The following is a 25,949-nucleotide window of genomic DNA, read 5'->3' as shown; positions in this document are numbered from 1 at the left end:
ATTGACTGAATAGATGCTGAAATAATTGCAATACTAAATTTAACAAATCAGGAAGCAAACCAAAATCCTATCCTATGTTGTTGTTGTTTTTAAAAAACACAATACTTCTGTGATTGTTTTACAAATGCAAATATTATGCACACTTACCTGGGAAGAAGCTCATTGAACCCAGTGGGAATTATTTTTTACTAAACTTGCATATGAGTGGGCTTTAAGATACTGCTCCTAAACCAATTTTAATTTTTGCCTCCCAGAGAAATTTGTCAGAAAATGATTCACTGTAGTATTACCAAAAACCTAAATTTTGAGATGAATTCTTCTAAGAATAGCCTGACCTCATACAGCAATGACAAGGGTAGTTCTGTTTTGTTTCATCAGGCTAAATAGCTAAATCCTTTATTACCATCCATGAAGGAAAGTTGTAACCCAACTGTTTGTAACCAACTCAACTGCTGGGCTGCAATCCATTCCTACAACCGTATTACTAAGTTTATATTGTTTACACTGAGTCTCAATTAAGATACAAGCCTGACACCTGGTACTTCTTCATTTTAGTCCCACGGGCTGTGAGATAATTCAAAATCCATAACAGGTGCCACGGCAGTACAAATGGAGTCCCATTAATAGACGCTGGTGTCAGATAAAATTCAGAACATATTGAGACGTAGCTACTTGACACATATTTGTGAGGGGGGAGGTGGTGGTAAAAATATTCCAGTATCTTTCACAGTTCCTTTTTAGTATTAACTTCTTTTATTACAATAGGCTTTATTACCACAGAACGTGATCCCATGCCTTACATTATTGTCTCTATGAAGCAATTTGGGCTGCAATCTGAAATAATAAATTAGCAAGTAGTTCTATTGCTTTAATTAATATGAATCACATGATTATAAGTGATTTTAGGACTGCATCCTAAAAACAAAAACAAAAGATGCACACAAGGTTACATAAACCATTGTAATATAGATTGTTTTCATTTAATAGATTTGTTAGCTACCTTCCAAAATACCGTAAACACTTGCAGCATCCCATAAGTTAAAGGCCATGAGGTGAAGGAGATCGCCAATGCTACCAAGTGAGCCTGCTTTGTCAGTAAGGAATAAGTCAGAAAAAAACAACCTGCGCCACCCAAGCCCAACCTGTCAAGCTAACACAAAAAGATACTATGACCAATGGTACTGAAAGCTGTTGACAGGTCCGGCAGAATCAAGGCTGTTCCTACCCCATAAACAGGTCAGAAACCACACTGAAATGGATCGAAAGAATCTATTTCATGACCGCCTGCAGCTGACTTTGCTACAGAACGGTACAAAAGAAACTGGAATTTCTTGCAATCCAAGAAAGTCATCCTGTTCATGCAAGGACATCCACTTACATAACAGAAGTTCCCCTCCCTCTCCTCACCTAGGCACCCCAAATCTGCTACAGAGAGTTGGGGGACCCCTCAGAAGAGATATTGGAGTGGCCATAAAGATACAACAATAAATATCAAGGACCATAGGGCCCAATTTTGATTTCTTCAATATAGGTCCTTTTCAATAAATACCCTTTTCAAGGCAGTAGGAACTATTCCTTCCTTCAAGGAAACAATGATATCTAAGGTCTATAGAACAGGTGTGGGAAACTGGATCCTTACCCCTGCCCCATGGGCTAGGTTTTGCAGTTGGGTGGGGCTGCCTCACCTGTCAGTCACTTAATGTCAAAGTGACATCAGCTGACCCATTCCATCTACATCCCTGCATTTTACAAGCCATGGCATGATGCAAAGAGCTGTGCACAAGGCTTTTTCAGGTGCTGGTCAGCTGTAAACTTCCTATCATCATCATCATAGCACTTTAAATTTTAAAGGTGGAAAAAACTCAAAGCAGTTTACTACCTACATTAAACTATTAAACAAAACAACCCAGAATGAAACATTACTGAAGAAAGTCAAATATAAAGTTTTGGCCCAGCTGCATCTTTATACGTTGAGCAGGTGGGTGTGGCTCACCCAAAACAGCCTCATGGGCCACACTAGAAGATCTGGTGTGCCGAATTAAGCTTGGGGCTAGAGCAGGCATGGCCAAACTTGGCCCTCCAGATGTTTGGGACTACAACTCCCATCATCCCTAGCTAACAGGACCAGTGGTCAGGGATGATGGGAATCGTAGTCCCAAAACATCTGGAGGGTCGAATTTGGCCATGCCTGGGCTAGAGGTTCCCAACTGCTGCCATAGAAGAAGCTCCGTGACTCTTTCTTCCCCAACTTCCCATCTGGGTGAGCTTGGCTGATTTCCCCCACAAGAGCCTAGGTAGAGCTGAAGGCTGCTCTGTGAAGAGGAAGCTTCTCCCATGGCTCAGACATTGGTAGGGCAGTTATTGGTCTTCACGTAAGGCAGAAGTGTGTGTTTGTGTGAGTGAGAGAGCGAGCGAGTGAGAGAAGGGGAAATGTGGCTTGAAGAGTTTAAAGTAGGTAAAAAAATGAGGATTAAAAAGATGACGACTTGAAAAGATTTTGCTTCAACTAATCTAAGCCACACAAGTATTCTATTTTATTGAATATGCACACTGACAGAAGACCTTATTTGGTGGCCGGGGGGGAGGGGGAGAAGAGGGATCAAAAATTTTACAGTGGGCAATTACTTAAGAGCTATCTGTATCTAAATGTGCAATAATTTGATTACATTTCTATTTAATATTGTAATGATCAAGAATACAAAATAGTGATTTTATTAGGAGAGAAAGCAGTAACAATGCACAGCAAACCATCATTTAAGACTGTGTCACAGTATCTATGATAAGCTGCATATTGGTTTAAACTAATGCACTATATGCCTCCAGGGAACGGCAGGTTCAGAGACTGGATTTTAACATCAGAATCTATCCATTAATCTTGACTTAAATATAATCTACCCTGCTGTAAAAGGAAGAATGGGCATTCAATGAATTACCATTATGAAATACAGCATTAATATATTTTCTCAATAATTGGAGCAGAAACTGTACTTTGACCACTGCTTACTCTTTCTAACCCTCTAAAATATGTTTCACTAACCTGTGGATGTTGTTGGACTAGAGTTCCCATCACCACTGGCCATGCTAATGGGCCATGAGGCTAATGGAAACTGGAGTTTAACAGTATCTAGCAGCTTCCAGGTTAGCCACCCCAGCTTAAACCAAACAGATGGAGTGGCTGTGAAACATGTGACTATTAGCACAGGTGGCGCTGTGGGTTAAACCACAGAGCCTAGGACTTGCCGATCAGAAGGTTGGCAGTTCGAATCCCCGTGACGGGGTGAGCTCCCATTGCTCGATCCCTGCTCCTGCCAACCTAGCAGTTCGAAAGCACGTCAAAGTGCAAGTAGATAAATAGGTACCACTCTGGCGGGAAGGTAAACGGCGTTTCCGTGCGCTGCTCTGGTTCGCCAGAAGCGGCTTAGTCATGCTGGCCACATGACCCGGAAGCTGTACGCCGGCTCCCTCAGCCAATAAAACGAGATGAGCGCCGTAACCCCAGAGTCGGCCACGACTGGACCTAATGGTCAGGGGTCCCTTTACCTTTACCTTTAATCCAAGCTCTACCGCTTAGAACCTAAGCATAAAATTACATGAATTACAGTTAAACACAAGTAAATCTATGTAGGCTTGATCAGATGATAACTTTGAACATCTGTGCTTCTCCCAAAATAAGATCTTGTGTGAGCCAACTCCAGAGGACCATTACCTCTACCACAAATATTTTATTGTTTTCACTTATTTATGCAAGAAGCAACAACCAGTATTCAACATTTTAACATGAAACTGAAGAGCTGGGAGATAAAAGACCAACGTAAGAACATAATGAATATTGAAGATGCAGAACTTCGCAACAGTATTTGTGTTTAACAGGTAGCACTCTATGGATCCTTCTGTAGGTGATACAACGGCAAAACCAGAGTGTAAACATTTAAAGTTTAATTTACATTTAATTATAAGTCTATTAATGGAACTTTGCTCCATACACAAAATCCTTATGCTGTGTCCTTTTATGATTATTGTAATTGGTTATTATAGTTTATTTGTGTGTATGTGCATGTATAAAATGATGAATATACTTTAAAAGCCTTATCGGGCAGCTGTTCAAGAATGGTGCTTTTGTGTTTTTTATTAAAAACTGGTAGCCTATATGGAAGAACAGTGTAAATATATCAACTCGAGATCATTCCCCATCTTTCCTTGGAGCACCAATTAGCAAAGCGACCCCCTTTCCCCCTCCTCCCTAAAGCTGTCAAGCTGTTCAGAATAGTTTGTAACATGACAATAGTACTATTGTGAACAGGGTCTGGGCTTCCTTCCCACAGAGAGTTAAAATGGGCAGTTCCCGTTGCCCATGATTGGTGTCCAGTGAAACAATACACAGCCAGGTTTTATCAGCTCCACGCCAAAAAAGTGAAGCCAGGGAACCCAAGCCTTCATATCATGCTGAAACATATGCCAACCCGGCTGGCCCCAAAGGTTTATCGCTGAGAATCAGGATCCATCATGTCCCCTGTGAAATTTCACCTCACATACCTTCTGTGAAATGCATGGCTTTGCTGAAAATTGAACCTTTTCACAATTAGCAAGAACAGATGGGTGGATGGAAACTGTGGTTTGGCAACCGGAATTAAAAGATTTTAAAAGCCCGAACTGGTAATAAGTAGAAGTGCTTCAAGCAAAAAGGGGTGAATCTGTGACCTTTGTCCTTATTTTTTTTAATATAATCATGTTAAAAGAAACACATCAAAAACAACAACAACATCAAGTTCTAACAGCAATATTAAAAGGCAGTAACAGTATTAAAACTTCCTATATTTTGCTGAAATTTTCATGTGAAAAAAAAATGAGCACAAATGCACATTTTAGATGATTCAAATGCTCTTAAAATGGTGCACTAAAATGTAGCACATTCATAATACATTCTTTAGAAAAGGTTCTATTCTATTTTCTCTAAGCAACACTGGGGCAAAGCAGGTGTAATGATTTCTCATGCAGTCAGTATTTTCCAAATATTGTGCAATTCCTCCCTCAAAAAGATTTAAAACTAATCTAGTACAATATTCAATCTTGCGCATTTCACTTTAGAAAAACCCTTGGTAATTGTAGGGATATTTGGATGTGGTGTTTAAGAAGAATAAACATTACAAAAAACATGTTGAAACAAGGTTGTTGTTTTTTACACTCTCTCTCTCTCTCTCTCTCTCTCTCTCTCTCTCTGCTTAGCAATGGAGCAAAGATTGCAGACTACCTCTCTACTTTGTGAATGGCAAATTAGATGAGTACAACAAATCAATTTTACTTCATTTTTTTATTCTTTAAAATCTTTTGCTTTCTCAGTTGAAAAGCCCCCCCAGATTTTCTGCTTGTACAGCGGGGAGCACTCTGTGATTACTTTATTTATTTCTACCTATCTAAAATGTTTCATTCTGAGCACGAGCCATGGGAGACCAGGGGGTGTGTGTGGGGGGCAGCAGAGGGGAGGGAATACAAAGCATAAAACATTTACGTGGCCCTTACCCAACAGTGCAGCAAGCACACATATACGGATAATCAATGTAGAAATCCCTAAATAATTGTAATAAGGCATAGATGGACAATCTATATGGCAAGCATTAATACAAGAGTTTAAAACCAATCACAAATGTCTACTCAATCAGTAGTCTAGTGCTTAAAATCAAAGGCATTTAAAGTGATGCTTTGGAATTAGTCATTATTAAAAAAAACAAAAAACCCTGCTCTTTCAACAGGTAACTAATAAATGGCTGAGAACAAGCCTACACTACACCTAAGGTCCAATTGTTAGGCAGAACACTGCCTACCCATGCTCCCTAGTGCTGTATTTTACCTCTAATTGCATGATCAAGCCAATAAATTGGTCTCAAGGGACAAAAAAAGGACTATAAAGTACCTACCATGACAAAACTGGAGGCTGCAAGAAAATGCACTTCAGAAACAAGTAAGGCATGACAAGACAAATGAAGAAGAGGTTTCAAAGCCTGAAAGACAGTCATCAATACTGACAGATTACTGTAATTCTGGCTGTCAGGGCGATCGATTTAGGCAGCATATGCCAATCAATATACTCTTGTAATTTACTGAACAGCATTAGGTACATAGTTAGCCAAGATGTGCCCAAGATAAGTCTCAGACTACTTTTAATGAGCATAAATCACACAATTTATGCTTTGGAATCTCAGAACTATTTAGTGGGTATAAAATAGCTGACACATCTATATAATTATTGGCACAAAGTAAGTCTAAATCTTTTTAGAATTTTCATTATTCTGAGGCTTACAATGCATCACCTGTGATTATATTTTTCCAAATTATCTCTGTTTCTAGGTAACTGTGAAAAAGATATTGGTTATCAGTGTTTAAAATATATATGTTTACAGCTACTTCATCTGCCCACAGTGTCTCAATATCTGTTTTATAATCATAATCAGATGTAGAAATTAAAGCAAAAGAAAAGCTGCAAGTAAAAACTCTTGCATGTGAAAATCTGTTATCAGGATGGTCACATATTAAGTATCACATTATGTTTAGAGCACTGAAATTTTATTATTCAGTTAACATACCAATTCAGGAGCCCCTTAAGTTAGTACTGCATGAATATCAGGAAAAACTGGAAATACTTGACACACACCTCTTACTAACCACAAAACTTCCAAGCCTCAAGGTGACGTTACTGCTAACAATCTTTCACCAGTCTTAGACAGGAAAAAATGGGGAAGGGGCAAATTAGCTTGCAGTGCTTGGCAGATCAACAGATAGCATATGCAATTGCTATCTCTCAAATGTGATTTTAGGGACGCGGGTGGCGCTGTGGGTTAAACCACAGAGCCTAGGGCTTGCTGATCAGAAGGTCAGCAGTTCGAATCCCCGCGACAGGGTGAGCTGCCATTGCTCGGTCCCTGCTCCTGCCAACCTAGTAGTTCGAAAGCACGTCAAAGTGCAAGTAGATAAATAGGTACCACTCTGGCAGGAAGGTAAACGGCATTTCCATGCGCTGCTCTGGTTCGGCAGAAGCGGCTTAGTCATGCTGCCCACTTGACCTGGAAGCTGTATGCTGGCTCCCTCGGCCAATAAAGCGAGATGAGCACCGCAACCTCAGAGTCGTCCACGACTGGACCTAATGGTCAGGGGTCCCTTTACCTTTAAATGTGATTTTATTTGGGTATGGGATCAAGACTCAAAGGGTCTCTTTGGCTGAATAAGACTATTATCAATATGAAAATGAGAGGTCTGGAGGGTGGCAACATAAGAACGGGCCTTTTCTGCAGTGGCTCCCTGTTTGTGGAATGCTTTTGTTTTATTATGCATTTTGTGCTCTCATTTTGTATTTTTATGTTGTGAGCCACCCTGTAATCTTCGGATGAAGGGCGGTATACAGATTTAAGAAATAAAATAAATAAAACAGGGGGTGGGTGGGGGGAATTAGCCTATTAGCAGCATTTCTTGAATTTTAATAAGATAAATGAAGTTGAGCAGATCTACCAAACTATTTTATGTGGCATTGCTAAGGCATAGACAGGTTCCTCTAAGAAGGTAGATAGAAGGACCAACACAGCCCCACAGATAAGCGGATACATGCAGATGTATTTTATAATGTATGTTGGTTATTTCTAAGCAAATTTCTCTTATGTTTCTCCTCAGCAAGAAGAAGCAGCACATCCTGGTCTCCCTTTACCCATCTCATTCATCAACAACATGGCAGATAATGTCCTCCCATACCCATTTCCCTGGAGTCACCAAGTGAAATCCAACAGCGTTTGTGTGCGCGCCGATAAGCTACGGCTGATGCACTAGGAATTCTTCTTCCTCTCCTGCCCAGTGCAGTTTTTTGAATGCACCTGAAAACTGCTTGAAGGTCAGGAGCTGGATGCAGATTTGGGGGAGGGGATGTTGTGGGGTCTGTGTGTGTGTAGGTTTTTGTTTTGGGGCGAGAAGGATGATGAAGTCCCATTGTGAGAGTGGAAGTGTGCTCACTTGACACCAGATTTCTCCCATTAATGTGAATGCAGTCTTACTGCTGTACATAGGATGCAAGACATCTGCCTATTTTAATCAACATTTCCTTTACAAAGTATACAGTATTGGTTTTAAATGAACTGACTTACCTCATGTTTTCATTTCAACATATGCTGATTTGCTATTGAACACTTCCTGAACAAAATAGTACCACTGTTTCCAGACTTCTCTACAAAAATATGCAGTCATGTTGCTGTTATAACAGCTTAACATCCCATGTGTGTCACACAATCATGCACACACATCTCCTCGGTCAACAAAAGTACAGTTTAGGATTATGAGAATGAGTGTAGTCTTCCCTAGGGAGCCTTGTTACTCTGGCATGGGTGTGAGGAGTTTAGTGATACATCTAAACCAGTTCATTCTTTCTTTGGTGGGTGGGAAAAAGCTGCAATTCCTTTTGCAACAGGGAATTAAAATGGCACAATCTTTTCCCCCAATGACAATATGCCTAACGAAAGGAGAAGGCTATTATTATAAAATTAGTATTACAGGGGGAAAAATATGTCAACAGTACTTCTACTACAAACATATCTTTAAGTACTGTTAATGCATTAATCCAGTTGAGCTTTATATTTTATTTCTACTGAATATTTTGTTACCCTTGTGCTGTTGCTTTTTGTTTTTTTCACAAAACCCCTGCACTTATTGAACTCTTCAATATCAATCATGGGGTGAAGAATAATCCTTGATGGATTTATTGAAAATATGTCCCACTGTGTTCATGGGGTCTACTTCCGGGTAGATGTGCACAGGATTCTAGTCTTACTTAAAAGGATACAAGTTTTGGTATAATGGAATGAGTGACTTCAGTGCTCTGCTTGCGTTTATAGCTGTTGCACGAACCATAATAGGAAGAATTTTTCCATTCACAATAGCACCATCAAACAATGGACCAAAGAATGGGACCTGAATCAGGAAATTGAGAAAGCCGGCCATTAAATCATTCTTTTCTATAACAATTAGCAATCAGCATTAACAAAGGATTGCTCAGCTAGATCATTCTTCTCACCTTCAGTTAATCATAGTAGTTATTCAAAATACTCTAGAAGATGCTGCACCTTATAAAAGTATACCGATATGATCACTTGATATTATCAGCCAGAAATAATCCTTCTCCTTATTTTGCTTTAATAACCATTTGAATAATTTACCTCATTCAGGCTTAGTTTAATGCCAAAACCAAACAATGATCACGAATGCCATGTTCTTGAAGGTCAAAGTCTGAGCGAGACTGGAGAAGGGGAACATTTGCTGAAGGGATATGATTACTTTGAAAGAAAATTGCTAATATAAGTTTACGGCCCGATGTTCATTAGAGCAATCTTAACATACAACTAATGAGCAAGCAATCACAATCACCTGTTGGGATATAGCTGCATGATTAAAAAAAAAAAAGAGTCCTGATTTAGCATGGAATGGCACACATTTATGCTGTATGCATCTGCTAAGTATACAGGCTCTGACTTGGGAATATACCCAACCAGCACTGGATTGGATCTATCCGGTCACCCAAATGATGGTTGGTACTATCATGCTACAACCCAAACAATTTGTTGAATACTGTGCCAAGAATCCTTCTTGTCTTTAACATTCCTGCACAAATCTCTGACATCTATGCACACAAGCCTGGTTTAGACATACATTTCTCAGCTTGCTAAACAATAGTTAGCAGCAAGGAGTGAGCATGGGACATCATGCTCTCCTTTCACTTCTTCCCCTGCCTCCTCCTTTAATCGGTGCACTGGTCCTGGTTAGTTTAAACTAAAGTCTCCCATGATGTCTGAAATGAGAAACTCTGATTGTAAATTCACTAACCAGGACCTTAAAGCACTATTTGAATGCGGTTCCCCTTTCTACTTCTTGCACATCCCTAACACACCGCTATATACTAAATGGCGTAGTACATAATTCTAGCAGCTACTATCCCCTTGGGTTATAGCCATTTGGCTCTGCTGAGACACCAGCTCCTTTTGGCTTCTCCTCTCCATGAAATGTTTCCATCTAAGTTGATAATTTTGTAACATTAACAGCTAGGGCTTGAATTTCCTTACTTTCCTTTTCTCTCCCCATCGCCTTTTCCTCTTTGCCATTTTTAAAAAGATTGTAAAAGTCTAGGCACTGCCTTGTTTGTTTTTGCTCTTATATAAGCCACTCAAGAGATTCTTTTCCCTGAAGAGAAGGGTAAAACTGCATTGAATAATAATAAAAAAGCTTACTTCTGGTTTTTTCATAATCTGGATACTGAACATATAATTCTTCATTGGATATATAACAATGAGCACATCTCCGAACTCGGTAGGAATTATTCCTCTTCTGTAGTCTCGCGTATGTTCTGACCAGACAATGTGAACTTCATCATTTCCTAAATGTCTTAGCTGAAACAAGAAAAGTAATAAATATGCAAAGGGATGTAAAATAGTGCGGAATCTGAAAAATCATAAACTAATGGAGAACATACTTCTCATAGACAAAACCTTTGAATATTAACTCTAGCAGTGAAATCCTACACATATTTACTAATAATTTACTAATAAGCAAACCACACTCTCATCAATGGGATATTCTCCAAAGTAAGGATTCCAAATATTGTATTTTAGAATGTTGTCATTTACTTGATTTCACACACACAAGAATCATAATTGATTGTCACCTATTCTAAGAAAGTCTCCAGTGCATACAGTTGATTTCCTAAGGTCCTCTAATGACTGACATAAGACAGTTTCTTGCCTTAACAATTACAAAACTTTGCAAGAGTTATTAGGTTTGTTATGAGCATTCTTATCCAAAATATGGAAGTGAAACAATTTTGAATGACAATGATTAGTGAGTTGAACTTTGCTTCTAAGAATCAAAATCTTACTAGTCTCTCCCCCCACCCACCTCACACAAGAACGTCCCCACCTCACAAAAGAAGGTACTTTTTCACAAACAGCATAGTTGGAATTGATGCTTGCCAGCTGCATTTAATGTAGAATTTGCATGTTTATATAATAGGGCATGGGTAGGCAAACTAAGGCCCGGGGGACAGATGCGGCCCAATCACCTTCTAAATCCAGCCTGCGGACAGTCTGGGAATCAGCATGCTTTTACATGAGTAGAATGTGTGCTTTTATTTAAAATGCATCTCTGGGTTATTTGTGGGGCATAGGAATTTGTTCCGCAAAATATAGTCCGGCCCCCCACAAGGTCTGAGGGACAGTGGACCAGCCCCCTGCTGAAAAAGTTTGCTGACCCCTGTAATAGGGGATGAGCCCCTGCCTACCCGCCAATCCCTCCCTTTACACCTTGCCCAATCCTTTCTCCTGTTATAGCTCTCTCACACAACCCTTAACTTTCTCTCCTTCATTCCCCTCCACAACTAGAGGATGACAGTGCTGGCAGTGTGGGGAGGATGTGGATGAAAGGAAGACATGTGGAGGCAGCAAAGGATGAAAGGAAGACACGTGGAGCATGGCTGGTGCTCTGGGAATGAAACAAAGAAAAACTGCATTCTAAAAAGCAACCTCTTTTCTCTCTGCCTCATATCAGCAGCCGACTCCTTCACCCTTTGCCCTGAGGCCAGCGCTGGTGCTGGCAAGGGGAGCAGGATGTTTGCTGGGGAACTGCCCTGGACTGTCTTGGCTGTTCCACTGGGATCCTGGTGCTGGGGGTAGGGAGGTTTAACCCTTTGACCTTCCTGTGCTCCTGATCTCAGTCGAGCCCCCTTACCTGCTATTTGCATTAGAGAAAAAAGCCTTCCACTGGAATTTTCCCATGCAAATAGCAGGCACAGGTTCCCTATATGGACTGGGACTGCAGGGAGAGTAAAAGCCCCCTTACCCTGGGTCCCAAGGTAAGATGTAAGGTAGCAAATGGAACTTTATCAGCCCAGGCCCAAGGGTACCTCCAGAAACTTAAGAGGAAGAGAAGGAAACAGTTGTGGGACTTTCTGCTCCACGAGGTTCACCAGTTGCCCTACTTACTAGTTTTCAGAAAGCAGGTTTTATTTCAGTTTGTTTTTATATGATGCTGGTGGATGTTTTGATCTGCAGCTATTTAGTCTAAATCTGACTTGTATGATATACAAGTTTTTGTGTAGCTGTTGTCACACTAGGTTTTCGTTTTTATTCTGTGGCAATTTTACTGATTCTGTAAACCACTGAATACAACATCACTTAACAGCAACATCAGCAACAACAAGAAACAAAAACACAAACATCTCACAAGATGTTCAAATGTTGAAATACTCAGCGTTTAGGGGAAGACTATTGTATTAGTCTTCTGGACTGTGCCTGGGTACTATCTAATTGTGATTGTAGCCAATGCCTCTATGCCCTGACCAAGTACAAGAGAAAACTTCCCAGAAAAAAAGGGCTGCTTCTGCCGCCGCCACTGCTTTTCTTTTATAACTTCTCTTTTCACCACTGGTAGTTCTTTCTGCAGGAAGGGTTGCTACCATAATGTCCAGTGTCTGTGACTACTGTAGGTAGAATGGTAATCTACAACAATGAAGATTAGTTTAACTATTTCTTCTGCTACAGCACAGGGTTACAATTTCTACTCCATCACTGAACAAACCAACAAATTGGAAAAGCAGAGATATCTGAAATTTCATTTTAAAAAATCGAAATACTTTAAAACATTCTTACTTTATAGCCATCACCATGTGTCAGCTTTCCTAATAAGTTTATGTTAACTGAATACAAAAGAAATGTGAAATAAATATAACCAGAAGGGACGATCAAATCTAATTTGATACATTAATGTCATATGCTGTACATGTTACAATACCAGCCAGAGTTAATACTAAGCTGCAGGCTATACTGAGATTTCCAAATGGCAGATTGTTCTAAGTGATACGAAGTATAATTGAAGTAATAAACGATAGTAAAAGCAAAGAACACTGGCAGGAAGAATTCAAGTATTTACTTAAAAAAATTAAATAAGTTAGTTTTGGAAAGAGAAGACAACTGAAATAATGCAGGGCTCAATTTACAGAAAGTTCCTTTTATTTATCTATTGCATTAACCCTTGAACTCTTGCCAGAATTACCAGTAATGTGTAGAACCTACTGATCTAAAGAACGGATGAGAAAAGACATTACAACTTCCTGAAGGCCATGAACTAGCTAAGGGTTTTGCTTTTGTAATTCCAGTTCTGACTTCAGGAAGCTTTTCCTGTGCTAAATTGCCAAACTGCTTTTAATACCAGGGATAGGTGGTTAAAAAGTGCTCTGGTGATTTGTTAGGGGAGAGAAAATGGAATCTGGAAGAAAAAAGAGGAAAACAAAGTTTTCTGAAAGCACACGTGTTGCTAAGAACTGGGACTGTATCTATGATAAATCTTCAAAAGCAGAAAAATAAAATCATACACATGCACACACATAATAGTAGGAATCCAAGGAACCCAACACATCAAATCTGGCATACAGAAGGGGGATTCATGCTTAAATGTCTCAAATGGCAACTGCCCATGAGGCATAGCAAATGGCTTTTGAAATTAAGGGTCACTTCCAAAAAACAGCTAGTTATATAAAATGGGAGTGTATCATAGGCGCCGACTCCATGGGGCTTGAGGGGGCCCGAGCCCCCTCAAAAATTCGTTTGGGGGGCTCCGCCCCCCCAATAATCTCCGGCGCCCCTCCAGCAGAGCGCCATCGCCGCCCCTCCCCCAGCCCAAAATGCACAGGGAGGGGCGGGCTGCATGCCTCCTGCCCTCCCTCCCGAGCAAAAGCTCCACCCAATTTCCTTTGGAGCTGATTAATAGGCGCAGCACGCTCTCCCCTATTCGCTCACGAGGAGGCGGCGCCACTTTATTTGCATATTCATGAGCTTATTTATTATTCATGAGCTTTCCCGGGCCCCCCCAATATTTTTTATAAGTCCGCGTCCCTGGAGTGTATTGCTCAAAGTAATAAAAAGAGAAGGCCCAAGCCCTTTAGCATTCCTAACTCAGATATGTACGGCATGTAGTTCACTTCTAAAGATAAAATTGCTTATACTCAAGGGTGGTATTCATTTAAGTTTTACTCGTAAGAGGCTCACTGAAATCAATGAACATGACTAAGGTTCATTGATTTCACTGGGTCTACTCTTAAAAAAACTTAGTTGAGTACCATCCCAAGTGTGCATGATTTGAACCAGAGGTCCTGATTCTCCACTCCAAATGTGTACAGACTGATTGTGAATATTCAGCAACTAGGGAAGCATTTTTTTTACATGAATGATTCTTTCTTCACTTGTACCCTGTTATTCAAATCTGATAACTAGGCTGTCTAGAATTCCCCCTTTCACCCCCATCGAGTCTCTAAAACCTGAAATGTACATTCAGTCACAGTCAGCATTTGACTGTACCTGAGTAAGTTTTATCCATGCAGCTTGGAAACAAGATATTGCTTATGCAGCTTCGCTAGCTCCTTGTCTTTAGCTGTGTGAGCAGTAAAAAAGGCCCCAGCTTCAGAAATGAAGCTATGCTTTCATAACCTTGTGTAAGGAATTTGGAGTGGATGACGCGGTGTATAGAAAAGATTACGGGCTTGGATGGCTAGGCAGCAAACACACCCATGCTCCTAAATTAGAGCTGATATGACTGAGATGGATAGACTTACTGTTTCTGGCTGCCTCGTGTGGTGAGCCACTACACCACAGCTTGGAGCGTCTACATGGGCAGTGAAGTATAGAACTAGTTTGCCCACCCAGTATGGCCACTGGATCCTCATGGACAAGAAAGCAAGAAAGATAAGTTTCCTGCTCCAGTTAAACCTTGCATAAATAACAATGTATTTGATGGGTTTCTGTATTCTTTGGTTGTTTTTCTGGCCCTGTCTTGTTCTTCAAGTCTTATCTTCTGGCTTCAACATTTAACTATGAATTCCTTTCTCCTGGTTCATGGCTCATCTCAGACCACTACTTATGGCTCAGCCTTGACACAATAATTTTCACGAGAGAGTATCATGTACGAGATGATATACGAAAACCCAGCCTGTGGTGTTAGATCTGTGATGGCTGTTCCACAGAAGAAAAGAAAAATGAAGGGAAGGGGAGAAAGACAACTCCATTCTTATTCAAAGATGAAGCTCACTAGATACTACTTTATTATTACTATTTTAAGGAAAAGTTTGATTGAAAATGTTTCAAAAGAACAAGTATGGAAGCAAGAAGGCTTCTATATCTATGTTATTTATTTAAAATATGCACTGATTTTGCAGGCAGAAAAAAACCTACAGTGCACTGAAATCAATGTTATACAGAAATTAATAGAACTTATGCCTTTGATTAAGTCCCATTTATTTCATTAAGAATTAAGTGTTTCGCCCAGTTCAGAATTGCTATCTACAAGTAGAAGCTGTGACCTGCACACAGTCATAGGCCACTGTCTACAACTTAGCTCCAAAATGTGGAAAATAACCTACATGAATATCTAGTACATGGGAAAAAGGGTCCAAAACTAAAAGCTTGGTTTCATTTATCGTAGCCCATTCACGAAGTGTTGCACAACAGAAGATGCACAGGACTGGTTTGGATTATAAAAAAGAGCCACGGTGAGCCTCAGGCTTGTATGCTTCCCCCTTCTCTGGCACAACTGTTTGAAAGGGTTTGTAAGTCTTCTCTTCAGTGTTAGACTGACCCTTGAGAAACTGTGGTTAAACTTAACTATGATTAGTTGAAACAAGCCAATTTCAAGCCGTTGTTCCAACCAACCATAGTGAAGGTTAACCACAGCTTAGGGTTTGGATGACATGTTGAACAGAGGTCATTTTGAAACCCAGAAATGTAAAATCATCTAATGGCTATGCCAGAGGAAGATGGTGCAAACATACAGCACACTGAGGCTTGCTCTTGTAAGGTTAAACCATGGTTTAGTGTTTCATATCATAATGCCAACCAAAGCCTGAATGCACTTTATGAAGTGCTGCCTCGCTTGGAGAAGGTCATCTTGAACAGTTAAAAAAAATATTTAGCAGTGTGGCACAAGTTTTCAGGATACGAAAGAAATTTTTTAAAGAACGAAGTCTATTAAAAAATAATAATACAGAAAATTATTTACAGGATGAACATAAAATGAAGAGTCATCAATAATTGAAGCTAGCCAGAGGCATAGCTATTTCTCTACACTAACTGTTGACGATCTAATTCAATTACAAGTATTAAACTCCACGCTGAGGTCAACTGGCCTCACTTCCTCCAATATTACACTTCAACCAGCGCTCATTAATGTGTCTGCTGAATGGATTAGCACATCTGAAGATATATGTACAGAATAGAGGGGGCACAGTCTAATGATAGCCAATTGTTCATTTGTAATAGGGCAAATGTTCAAGGTCTCAACTTATTACCACTAATGTGGAATTTATTAAATTTAAACAAGGGGGAAAAATACCAATGGTGCAGAGCAGTTTATTCTTGGGGAGGTTTGAAAATAGCTGGTACTTGCTGATCATAGAGGTTGGCTGCAAACACATTTAATTATTGCATACCTATATATTTAAATGTTTCACGTTACATATTAGATGTTAAGCATGAAGGGTACATCCTCTGGCAACTCTGTGGGATATCAATTTCTAAATACCCTGGATTTTCCAGTTTTATGATACCTTGGAGGTAGATAAAGAAATGGGTGGATAGTCTGGAAACAGTTCTCTTTCATACTTTTAAACATATGTTGCTTCAAGCAGGTTATACTGACCAACTTAGCATATGACTCCCTCAGCTGACAGGTATAAGTAACTTGCTGAATCCTATCCATGATCGACATAGGGGATTGCAATTATTCTTCATGAAAATTCAATTCAGAATGGGGGGAGGTTAATATTTCTGTTTGTTATTATGCTATGTATCTCTGTGTTTTTATACTGCAAACTGCCCCATGATCCTCGGAAGACGGAAGGTCTAGTACATTTCTATACTACCCTTCATCTGAGGATCGCATGGTGGTTTACAGAATAAAAATTGTGTGTATGATAAAGTCTGAGTTGATTAAGGCCCAACCTTGTCCTTTTGTACATATTCCCTATCACTATGACAAATAGCTGAGCGAGATCTTTAGGACGGGCCCCAGAAGATCACTGAGATGGTTGAACTTAACTGTAGCCCTATCCTAGAATCTCATGAATTGAGGAGTGGGGCTGTGCTTGTAGGACACTCCCATTCCTTTGCATTGCCATCATTCAGCACTGCCACCCTCCATATACTGGGGCTGGGATCTGAAGCAGGAAGCCTGCTCTGCAAATGTGTAGACTCCCCCATGTGATTTAGAACTCTGTAAGTCATTGTGCTGGCAAATAGAGCAGGCAACAATATTCATACCTCCTTCTTTCGTCTTCCAATATATGTGGAAGTGTGTACACTGCTGAGTGCTACAATGCACTACAGGGCCCTCTCTTATTGAAAGGATCAGCTGAAACATGTTGGATCTTTGTACCAAAGCTCCTTTGTGATAGGAAGCATCCTTTAAATTTATATCATAGTATACTTCTTATCTAGAAGCACCAAGATACTGTATTGACTGTGATGAAATGTGGCAGAGTTGATTTGCCAACAGGTATAAACAGCCAAAAGTCGCAATAAGATATTGAACCCTTCAATAAATTATTTGTTCTTTATTCCCTGGTCTTATTATCAACCTAAAGGATAAGGTAATTTCAAAACACCTACCTTTTTTGTTAAGGAGTCATCTGAATCAGAAGGCATTCTAGTTGATACATGAAACATTACTTCCACAGTAGAGGTAGCAAAATATGGAGTGGTCAGTCCAGTGCTTTTGTTTTTTTGCAACCCTCCCATAAAACCACAATGGTTTGTGAGGTTCACCTACAAAGCACAGAAATCATCACCACATTAGAAAACGCTTAATATCAAGTCCCACACATCCTTCTCAGAAAAGCATATAAAGCACTCAGATGTGAACTGATCCATTGTTACCACTTTACTGAGTTGAAGTACCAAAGGATCCTAATTAACCAGAAATAAATAGAAAGCCAACCAACTCTATACCAACTCCAAATGATTATTCCTATTTGCACCATTAACACACATATAGAGACAGAAAATAGATGGCATGAGGCCTGCCTGATGGTTTAATACGTCCCATTTGCTGAGAAGACAAGACCTAAGAGACCAATGAAAGGGTCACCTCCATGTGCCCACAACAGGGCATGCCCTCAGCTCATTCCAAAGGAAAAAGAATATATCCTTTTAATATTGAACATATACACAGAAAAAGAAGAGATGGGAAGAAGAAATCCTTGGGAGCCATTGACTAGTATTGAACCCAATATCTGTTCAGCAGGCATGCTACTAGTTGAAGACTTGCCATGTAATTTTTATGGTTCTGTTGGTGGACTCTTTACAGGGCACCAAATGCAAATCACATGCCTGGGTAAGGGGCCTTGATTTTCCCAAGCATGCGCTGACACAGCACTCTTGGTCAGGCCCAAACACTTAAAGTTGATTACTATATGGTGCAGATACACATTGTGTTTCAACCTGTGTAGATGGGATCTGTGTGAGATGCGGATGTGGTTTGCCACAAAGAGCAGGGGACACTTCTTAGACACTCAGGCAGCTCTTGTGTGGCCACTGCAAAGGGTTTTTGCATCATTGATTTGTTTACTCTTTTTCTCTATCCTAAGGCATGTTCCTAGCCATGCTCTTGATTACAGAGTCTGTATAATTCTGGCAAACCTTCAAATACACCATCACCCTGTATCTAGTTCTTCCAGGATTCATTTGTCCAGTAAATAAGGTTTCAGTTTAACTATCTGAGAACTTGGATGATTAAAACTATTAAGCTTTGAAGAACTTGATGGAAACATCGGGGGGGGGGGGGACACTGTAACCCTAGAGTACTGAAGAGGACTTTGCTCTGGTCTAATGTCCTCTGCAGTTATTTCCATCGCCACATCAACATACACACAATTAGTGTTCTAATGGCTGCTTTCAACTCTCTGGCTGTTGCCCTGCTGGTACTTTCGTTCATGGCATGCAGTGTGCCACCTCAGGTTGCACTAGCACTTCTAGGTGCCAGAGATCCCAGTTGGAGGATAGCTACCCTTCAGCTATCCTCTTGTTACCCTATCTAGGGATAATGGTAAGATATATGAATTGCAGCATTTGTGCAGTAAGATGGAGCCGATTTTCTCCTACAATTACATGATATTTTGGTCCTAGATTCTGAACAATCAGGACCAGGAAGCCAATCAGATACTATCTTCCTACCACTGGACATGAACTGGCAGATTTCACAGACATAATTGCTGGAAGTTACAGCATATTTCTGAGAGATTGTTAGAATGTTTGTGAAACCAACTTCCTCCTATCCCCAATTTCTCATATCCCACCATCCAAACAAGAATTTTAAGGGGAAAGGGACCTAGGGAAGACTATGAATTCTTCCTTTTATATCACTTTGAGAGTCCTGATGGAGAGGTGGTGGAAATCCCACTTCAGGCAGCTGGCTGGTATCCTTGACTTTCCATTCTCCTGAAAGCTCTATAAACAACTTGTGAACCAGGCAGAATATCAACACCTGGACAAATGTTCTAGCCTGCAGGACACAAGAGTTCTTTCTCACCAGTTTTTGGATGAATTCCTCAGTAGCTACTATTACAATGGTAACGTACAGTCAACCTGAATTATTACAAAGAACAATAAAAAAGGTACCTCCCAACCAAGGCCTGCTACAAAATCCTCGTAGGCTTGGCTTCCTCCAGTATTAGTAAGGATGGAGTGTTTATCCTCTTGTCCCTCAGCAACATAAAATACTGCGATTTTGTGAGTCTCTCGGCTGTAAGACACAGGACTGCAATTACATAAGAATGTACTCTGAAGTCACTAAAGAATGAGCTATGCAAACAGAAAAGGGGCAATAACTGCGAAAAAAGCAGTGCTAGTATGTCTTAAATGCTTTTTCTTCTAACATTTTTACACTTATCACTTCCTTTTTTCATTGAAGGTATGCTTATTAGATTGGTTTCCTTTAAATGCCTGCCTATATACAGGAAGCCTGCAACTTATGACGTGGTTACATTCCAGGGATTGCACCTAATGCCAAAATTGTGTATAGTCAAAACACACTGGATTCAGTCATGGGTGGGACTATGAAAGTCTTTCCCCTTGGATGCATGCCCCCTTTCAATTTTTTTTGCCAAGTTCATAAAGCTGAACACACGTTAAATGTACCGTATTTTCCCGTGTATAAAAAGATGCTTTTTGTTATAAAAAAAAGGGCAAAAATTGGGTGTCGTCTTATACATGGGTAGTGAATGCGGGGGGGGGGGGGGCACGTGCAATTAATGGCAGCAGCAAAACAGGAGATTGCCAGTGGCGATTGGACAGGTGATTGGTGGCTGTGGCAAGGCCTGCTGCTGATTGGCTGTGGCAAGTGGGCGGGTGGGCTGTTGATGGTGGTGATTGGGCAGACAGTTGCTGGCTGCGGCGACGTGTGTGATCGGCAGTGGCAAGTGATTGGCAGTGGCGGGCAGGGGTAACAGAGGTGTAAGGAAAACACTGAGAAAGTTAAGAACTCTTGAACTTACTCTTACCCAGGCTTCCTCAAACTCGGCCCTCCAGATGTTTCTGGCCTACAACTCCCATGATCCCTAGCTAGCAGGACCAGTGGTCAGGAATGATGGGAACTGTAGTCTCACAACATCTGGAGGGCCGAGTTTGAGGAAGCCTGCTCTTACCGTTCCATTTATCTAGTCGGCAGATATGAACACACAGATTTCAGTAGCAATTCCCCATTCATAGTAATTATCATTGAAGATATGAGCAGGCAATTTGCTGAAATGCTACCTGTTTTGTTTATTGGTAAATTGTTCAATAACTGCCCTCCAAAGGAATTATTCAGTCTTCAGGGAAATAGTTCTTCCCTCGCTTCTTGGAATACTTCACCTGCAGTCAGCTCCATTCCATTTAAAGCAATGATGGCTTAAGCAATGGCTTTATTCCACAGCTAAGAAATTAACTACTTTTAACTCTTTTTACAGCTTTATGGCTTAGACCACCAATAAACTGAATTGAATTAAAATTAACTACAGTGCTAGAGGCATTACACCTCAATCCTAAAGACAATTATTTAACAGTAAATCCTGGAAATTGATAGAATTCGCACCCTGGTCACAAACACCATTTCTTGAAACACATGCTGAAGTAGAAACCATTAGCTACAAAAGCATTTTCAACAATGAGATGATTTAACACAGATTAAAAAGGGTTCATAGCGGGTAACTTGCCATTGTCTTGAATCCAAATTTCTAAGTTCTCGAAGCAGCTTTTCATTTTTTTTCAGAAGATGAAAGCTCCTCCTAGATAAGGAAATATAACAAATGTTTTCATTGCCTGTGCAATGACAGATATAGGACAGCACAAGGCATTTTCAATTCCATTCATGCAATCTCCTACGGTTTTCTTGCCTTTTGTAAGACATTTTCCATATCAAAGATGAATAGATCTTTTAAAAATAATATATACATATAGTTATTTTTTTATCCCAGGTGGTCTTCTGCATCCTTGTTAGTGACTTGAACATAATCCCCACTTCATTCCCCTTCTTCCCATTTAATCTGGAGGGCTGAACAGGACTCCCTTTGGTGCACATAAAACCTGCTCTTTAGTAGGCCAGGCGATAACTGCTTAGTGATAAAAAGGTACTTCCATGCCAGCCAAAAAACACAACAAAAAACACTGAACTGTAGGCTGCAATATAACAGAGTAAGCAAAGCCGAGAGGTTCCCCCAGATTAGCTATAGAATTTTAAAAGCCTAATGATGTTACTGTAAAATAGCTATCTTCCACTTACTATTTGTACTTCTGGCACTGCTCATAAAACCTGTGAGCGGAGGACTCCTAAGAACAGTGCCAACAAAAGAGAATAGTCTGCTTTGACAAAAATAACATGTCAAGGAAAAGGAAAAGAAAGAAGTGGATCTGCTGCAAAAAATCACTCGTTCTCATAAAAAGCAGTATGTTTTTAAATTGGGATTTCTGGATTTTTGCTCATATACTGATGCTTCCCCCAGGGGAATATTTTCCATAATAGATGGGTTAATTAAGTATCTGCTAACTGTATTAAAACCCTTTCATTTTGGAACCTATGCAGAAGTAAATAATTGTAAATGGAAAAAATGCTTTAAAACATTTGATTTATTAGCTCTTGATTCACAGTCAAGATTACTATAAATCAAACAGAAGAAATGGCTGTTTTTTGTTTGTCTGCTGTGTGATATCTGCATAATATTTCAAGGAACAGTCTGCTAAATTTTCTTATGCCATCATTTTACATATTGTCCTAAAAGCTTACACATAACCCCTCCTTAAAAATAATGTCCATAAAAACAAACCGCTGACCCAAACTTTGAAATACGATCAGTCTTGACTAAGAATAAAAGGTGTTAAAGGTGCCATATAGGAGTTCAGACTAAGAACAAAGAAGGGCAGTCCTCTATATAAATCCTAACCAAACTCTGTGAGGGGGGAATCAGTGCAACACAAAAAGCAAAATGACCTCCCTTCCTCTGCTGTCTATAGGGATGGATGAAAATGATTTTCTGCCAGTCTGTTGCAAGTTTATCAGAACACTTAACTAAATTAAGCATTGTCAGAACATTTAATAACACTAAAAGCAATTATAAGCTGCCCTTTAACAAGACAAAACACAGTTAAATTTTAATGCGACAACTGTGGTGATGGTCACAACTTAAGATACCTTTAAAAGGAGATTAAATAAATTAATGGAGGATAATGCTATCAGTGGCTACTAGGCATGACGGCTATTATGCTCCGTCCGGAATCAGAGGCAGCAGTTGCTGGAGAACAACAGCAGGAGAAGGTCCTCATGCCCAGATCGGTTGACCACAGTGTGAAGCAAGATGCCAGAATAGATAGGACTCTGGTCTCATCCTGCAACGCATTCCTGTTTTTTTCTTAAGACATTAAGGGAGATATGAGGCTACTTCAAAAAACAGCAGTCCTGTATCTCCTTCTCTTCCCTGCAGCCCCTGCCCCAAGGTAACCTCTGATAATACAAAGCATGTCATGTCTTTGATTTACGCTACCCTTGCTCATTTGCATGGGAAAAGTCGGTGGGTCAGGGAAGTATTAGTTGAGGAGGACAAATGTGCTGCTGCTCTTTTCAGCAGCCACCACGGTTTCTCTTATAACGTCAACTTCAGTTCTGAACAGTACAAACGAAAGAGCAGCTAGTCTTTAACAGTGAATAATGTTATCTTTTTACCTTTTATCCCAAGAATTCATTCCCAGAATACTAAGAAGCAATCTGCAATAGTAAAATGATGAAGAGGGCTTCTGCGGAGTTGGCTCATCCTGCTCCATAGCCTTCATATTTAAGTCACTGAAGTGCTTTTCAACAAAATCTTTCTCTTCCGTATGTTGCTTAAGGATTGCATTAATTACATCATGTTCCTGCTTCTCTGAAACACACAGAGGTTGAAGAGCAGGAACATTGAGCGATACACCTGTCCTCTGTAAGCACTCTGGGCTAGCGATTCCTATATACTGCAAGAGCTCATCAAGGACATCCTCTTCGTCCCTAATTGTGTCCCATGTTGGTACAGTCTCTCTACATCTTTTTTTTACCTGGAGTGCAATTCCATCCTTTATGCATACTTCTTCTACATACACAGTAGGTTCTGACACATCTTCTGACTTCTCTTGATGGGGTAGTGAGAGGACAAAAGAAGTTGGTTCAGATAAACCACAAAGAGGTGGAGGTCCATACAGAATGGCAGAGTCCCAGGAATACTTGCCAGAGAGATCACGCACTATAATTCTAACATTTGAATTAGCTGATGCGAGCCCAGCGGACAAACCGCCTCCAGGCATGTTTTCTTCCGCTCGGATTTGTATACAGGAAACTAAAGTTGTTCTGTTTAACACGAAGAACTGCAGATTGGGATTCTCAAAGAGCTCAGGAGAAAGTTCAAGGCTTTCACTGTAAGGATTGTCGTTGTTTTCACACACTTGACTCGTGAGCATAGCAGGTCCCCCACTCATGGGATAATGGCCTAAATGGTTTACCAAATGAGTGATCACAGTGCGAGCTGCCACAGAGATCAGTCCTTGTTGCATGTGAGATTTTACTGCAAAACAAAGGGCAATAGATTAAGTTATATAGATACAAAATTTAAAATGCTGGTTAGGCACAAAAAGAAACATTTAAGTCTGAGGAGTTCTGGGGTGACCTGCGTGAAACCAGAGAAAAACACATTCTCCTAGGGATCATGTGCACTCTCAAGCAACAGGAAGAAAGAAGAAAAGAAGCACTTCGACGATCCAGTCCTAGGATTTCTGTGCCAAACAATAAATGCAAAACAGGCAGTATTATGTCAATGATGCTGTTATTATTTATCATTTCAGAAGGGCCTAAACTTTACTAAATACCATACTCAGTCCCTGCTCAAGGATTACAAGTGAAAATGCACAACACAAAAAGAGAATGGAATGGAGAGAAAGAGAAAATTCATGCTCCAATTCGTAAAGTTACATAGCTGTTCTTATAATGGTTGCTTGGAATAGAAACAGTTCAAGGAAATGAAGCGCCAAATGGCAGCTGGTCTCTCACCCGAGCCAATTTCAATTGCCAGGATGTTTGTGTTATGAAAACACAACTGTGTGAATGGTCACAGTTAATAGCGTAATTATCACCGTCTGTTCTCTCTACATTTCCTTTCCTTCTGGCTCAGGAATGGGTGGTGTGGTAAGGCAGGAGCCTCCTGGCAGCACCACCACTGCCACATACCAGGACAGTGAGGGGTGGGGCAGAGTGGCAGTGAAGTTGGGGCAGTGCAGGTGCACCTGATAGGCTTGATTGGCGTGCCTGCCTTGCACCAGTAAGTGCAGGCCCTGCAGCGCTGCCCTGATGCCTGCTTTTGCTTTTACTGTGCCCAGTCTTGCACCCCCAGCAACTCAGGATAACATTTCAAGCACCTGATGAAGTGGACTCTTTCCCATGAAGTCTTACGCCAGAATAAATTGAGCGATCTTTAAGGTGCCACAAGACATGTTTTCCTGCAACGCTCTAACACAGAGCTACCCCTCTAGAATTCAGAGTATCACTCCGCTGGTACAATCCACTTGCAGAAGACCCCCTACTTTTAATGGCACCAGACCATTTCGCAAAGGTTCTATACAAAGCCTATTTAGAGCACCGTAAGAAATGCATATAAATGACTATTAAACTGCTTATGTGATGAAAACAATATTATTTATACAGCGACCAAATTCTATTATTTTATTGTTTAACGACTTTATATGTTGCCCTTCAGGGCAAAGCCCTCCCAAACAGATAGAGAAAAGAGAATTAGTTTCCTATACATAGCAGGATAATTCACTTTATACACAAAAGCAGGAACATTATGCTTCCATAGAATTTACAGAACAACCCACAAGGCAATGCTTCTAGTAAAGGCCCCCAGTGATCATCCTTTTACCCATCTACCTGCGAACCATTCTGCCATGCCTACATACCAATATTGTTTTTGGCGCCTAGGTCACCCCACCCTGGCTCCATCTCCCTCCAGGACTGTTCTGATTTCTCAGTCTATGTAACTTTATTCTAATGGATGGAAAGATTCTGGAATTTCAACAGCACTTTCTTAGCCACTGTTTAGACTAACTGACTTTCTGTTATCCTTCCCTTCTACAGGACACACAGTAATCCAAGAGGCCACGGAGAATTATCTAAGAACAACAGAGGGGCTTCTTCTTCCTTTCCCTCTGATAGCCTCAGTAATGATAGTTGTTAGCTAGAGCAGTGTTTCCCAACCGGTGTTCCGCGGCACACGAGTGTGCCGTGAGACATCGGCTGGTGTGCCGCGAGATGCCTGGAGGGAGGCGGGCGAGTCGGGCGGCGAGAGGCGGGGCGGCGGCGGCGAGGAGCCGCTCGGCGCGCAAAGCGAGGGAGGCTGGAGCCAAGAG

General features: G+C 40.6%; 1 protein-coding gene across 15 annotated transcripts in view; it reads right to left on the bottom strand.

Annotated features, from left to right (window-relative positions):
- The window catches only part of RALGAPA1 (Ral GTPase activating protein catalytic subunit alpha 1), a 119,902-nt gene that overhangs the window by 15,986 nt on the left and 77,967 nt on the right, over nt 1-25,949 (bottom strand). For 8 of the 15 annotated variants that reach the window (XR_013392217.1, XM_077925883.1, XM_028720528.2 and 5 more), the window contains 6 exons: nt 23,248-24,112; nt 21,248-21,319; nt 19,674-19,812; nt 17,667-17,822; nt 10,251-10,409; nt 8,813-8,940 (listed from right to left, as the gene is read on the bottom strand). Coding sequence is in view for 14 of the 15 variants with exons in the window: in XM_077925883.1 (XP_077782009.1) it covers nt 8,813-8,940; nt 10,251-10,409; nt 17,667-17,822; nt 19,674-19,812; nt 21,248-21,319; nt 23,248-24,112 (1,519 nt within the window). In the remaining variant the exon portion in view is untranslated. The remainder of the gene's footprint in view (nt 1-8,812; nt 8,941-10,250; nt 10,410-17,666; nt 17,823-19,673; nt 19,813-21,247; nt 21,320-23,247; nt 24,113-25,949) is intronic. The other 7 variants (XM_028720564.2, XM_028720550.2, XM_028720580.2 and 4 more) reach the window with 1 other exon arrangement.

The sequence above is a fragment of the Podarcis muralis genome, chromosome 1 (genome assembly GCF_964188315.1).
Source record: "Podarcis muralis chromosome 1, rPodMur119.hap1.1, whole genome shotgun sequence".
Lineage (NCBI taxonomy): Eukaryota > Metazoa > Chordata > Lepidosauria > Squamata > Lacertidae > Podarcis > Podarcis muralis.
Note: the sequence above shows the minus strand (reverse complement) of the source record. Positions and strands in the feature narration are given on the sequence as shown.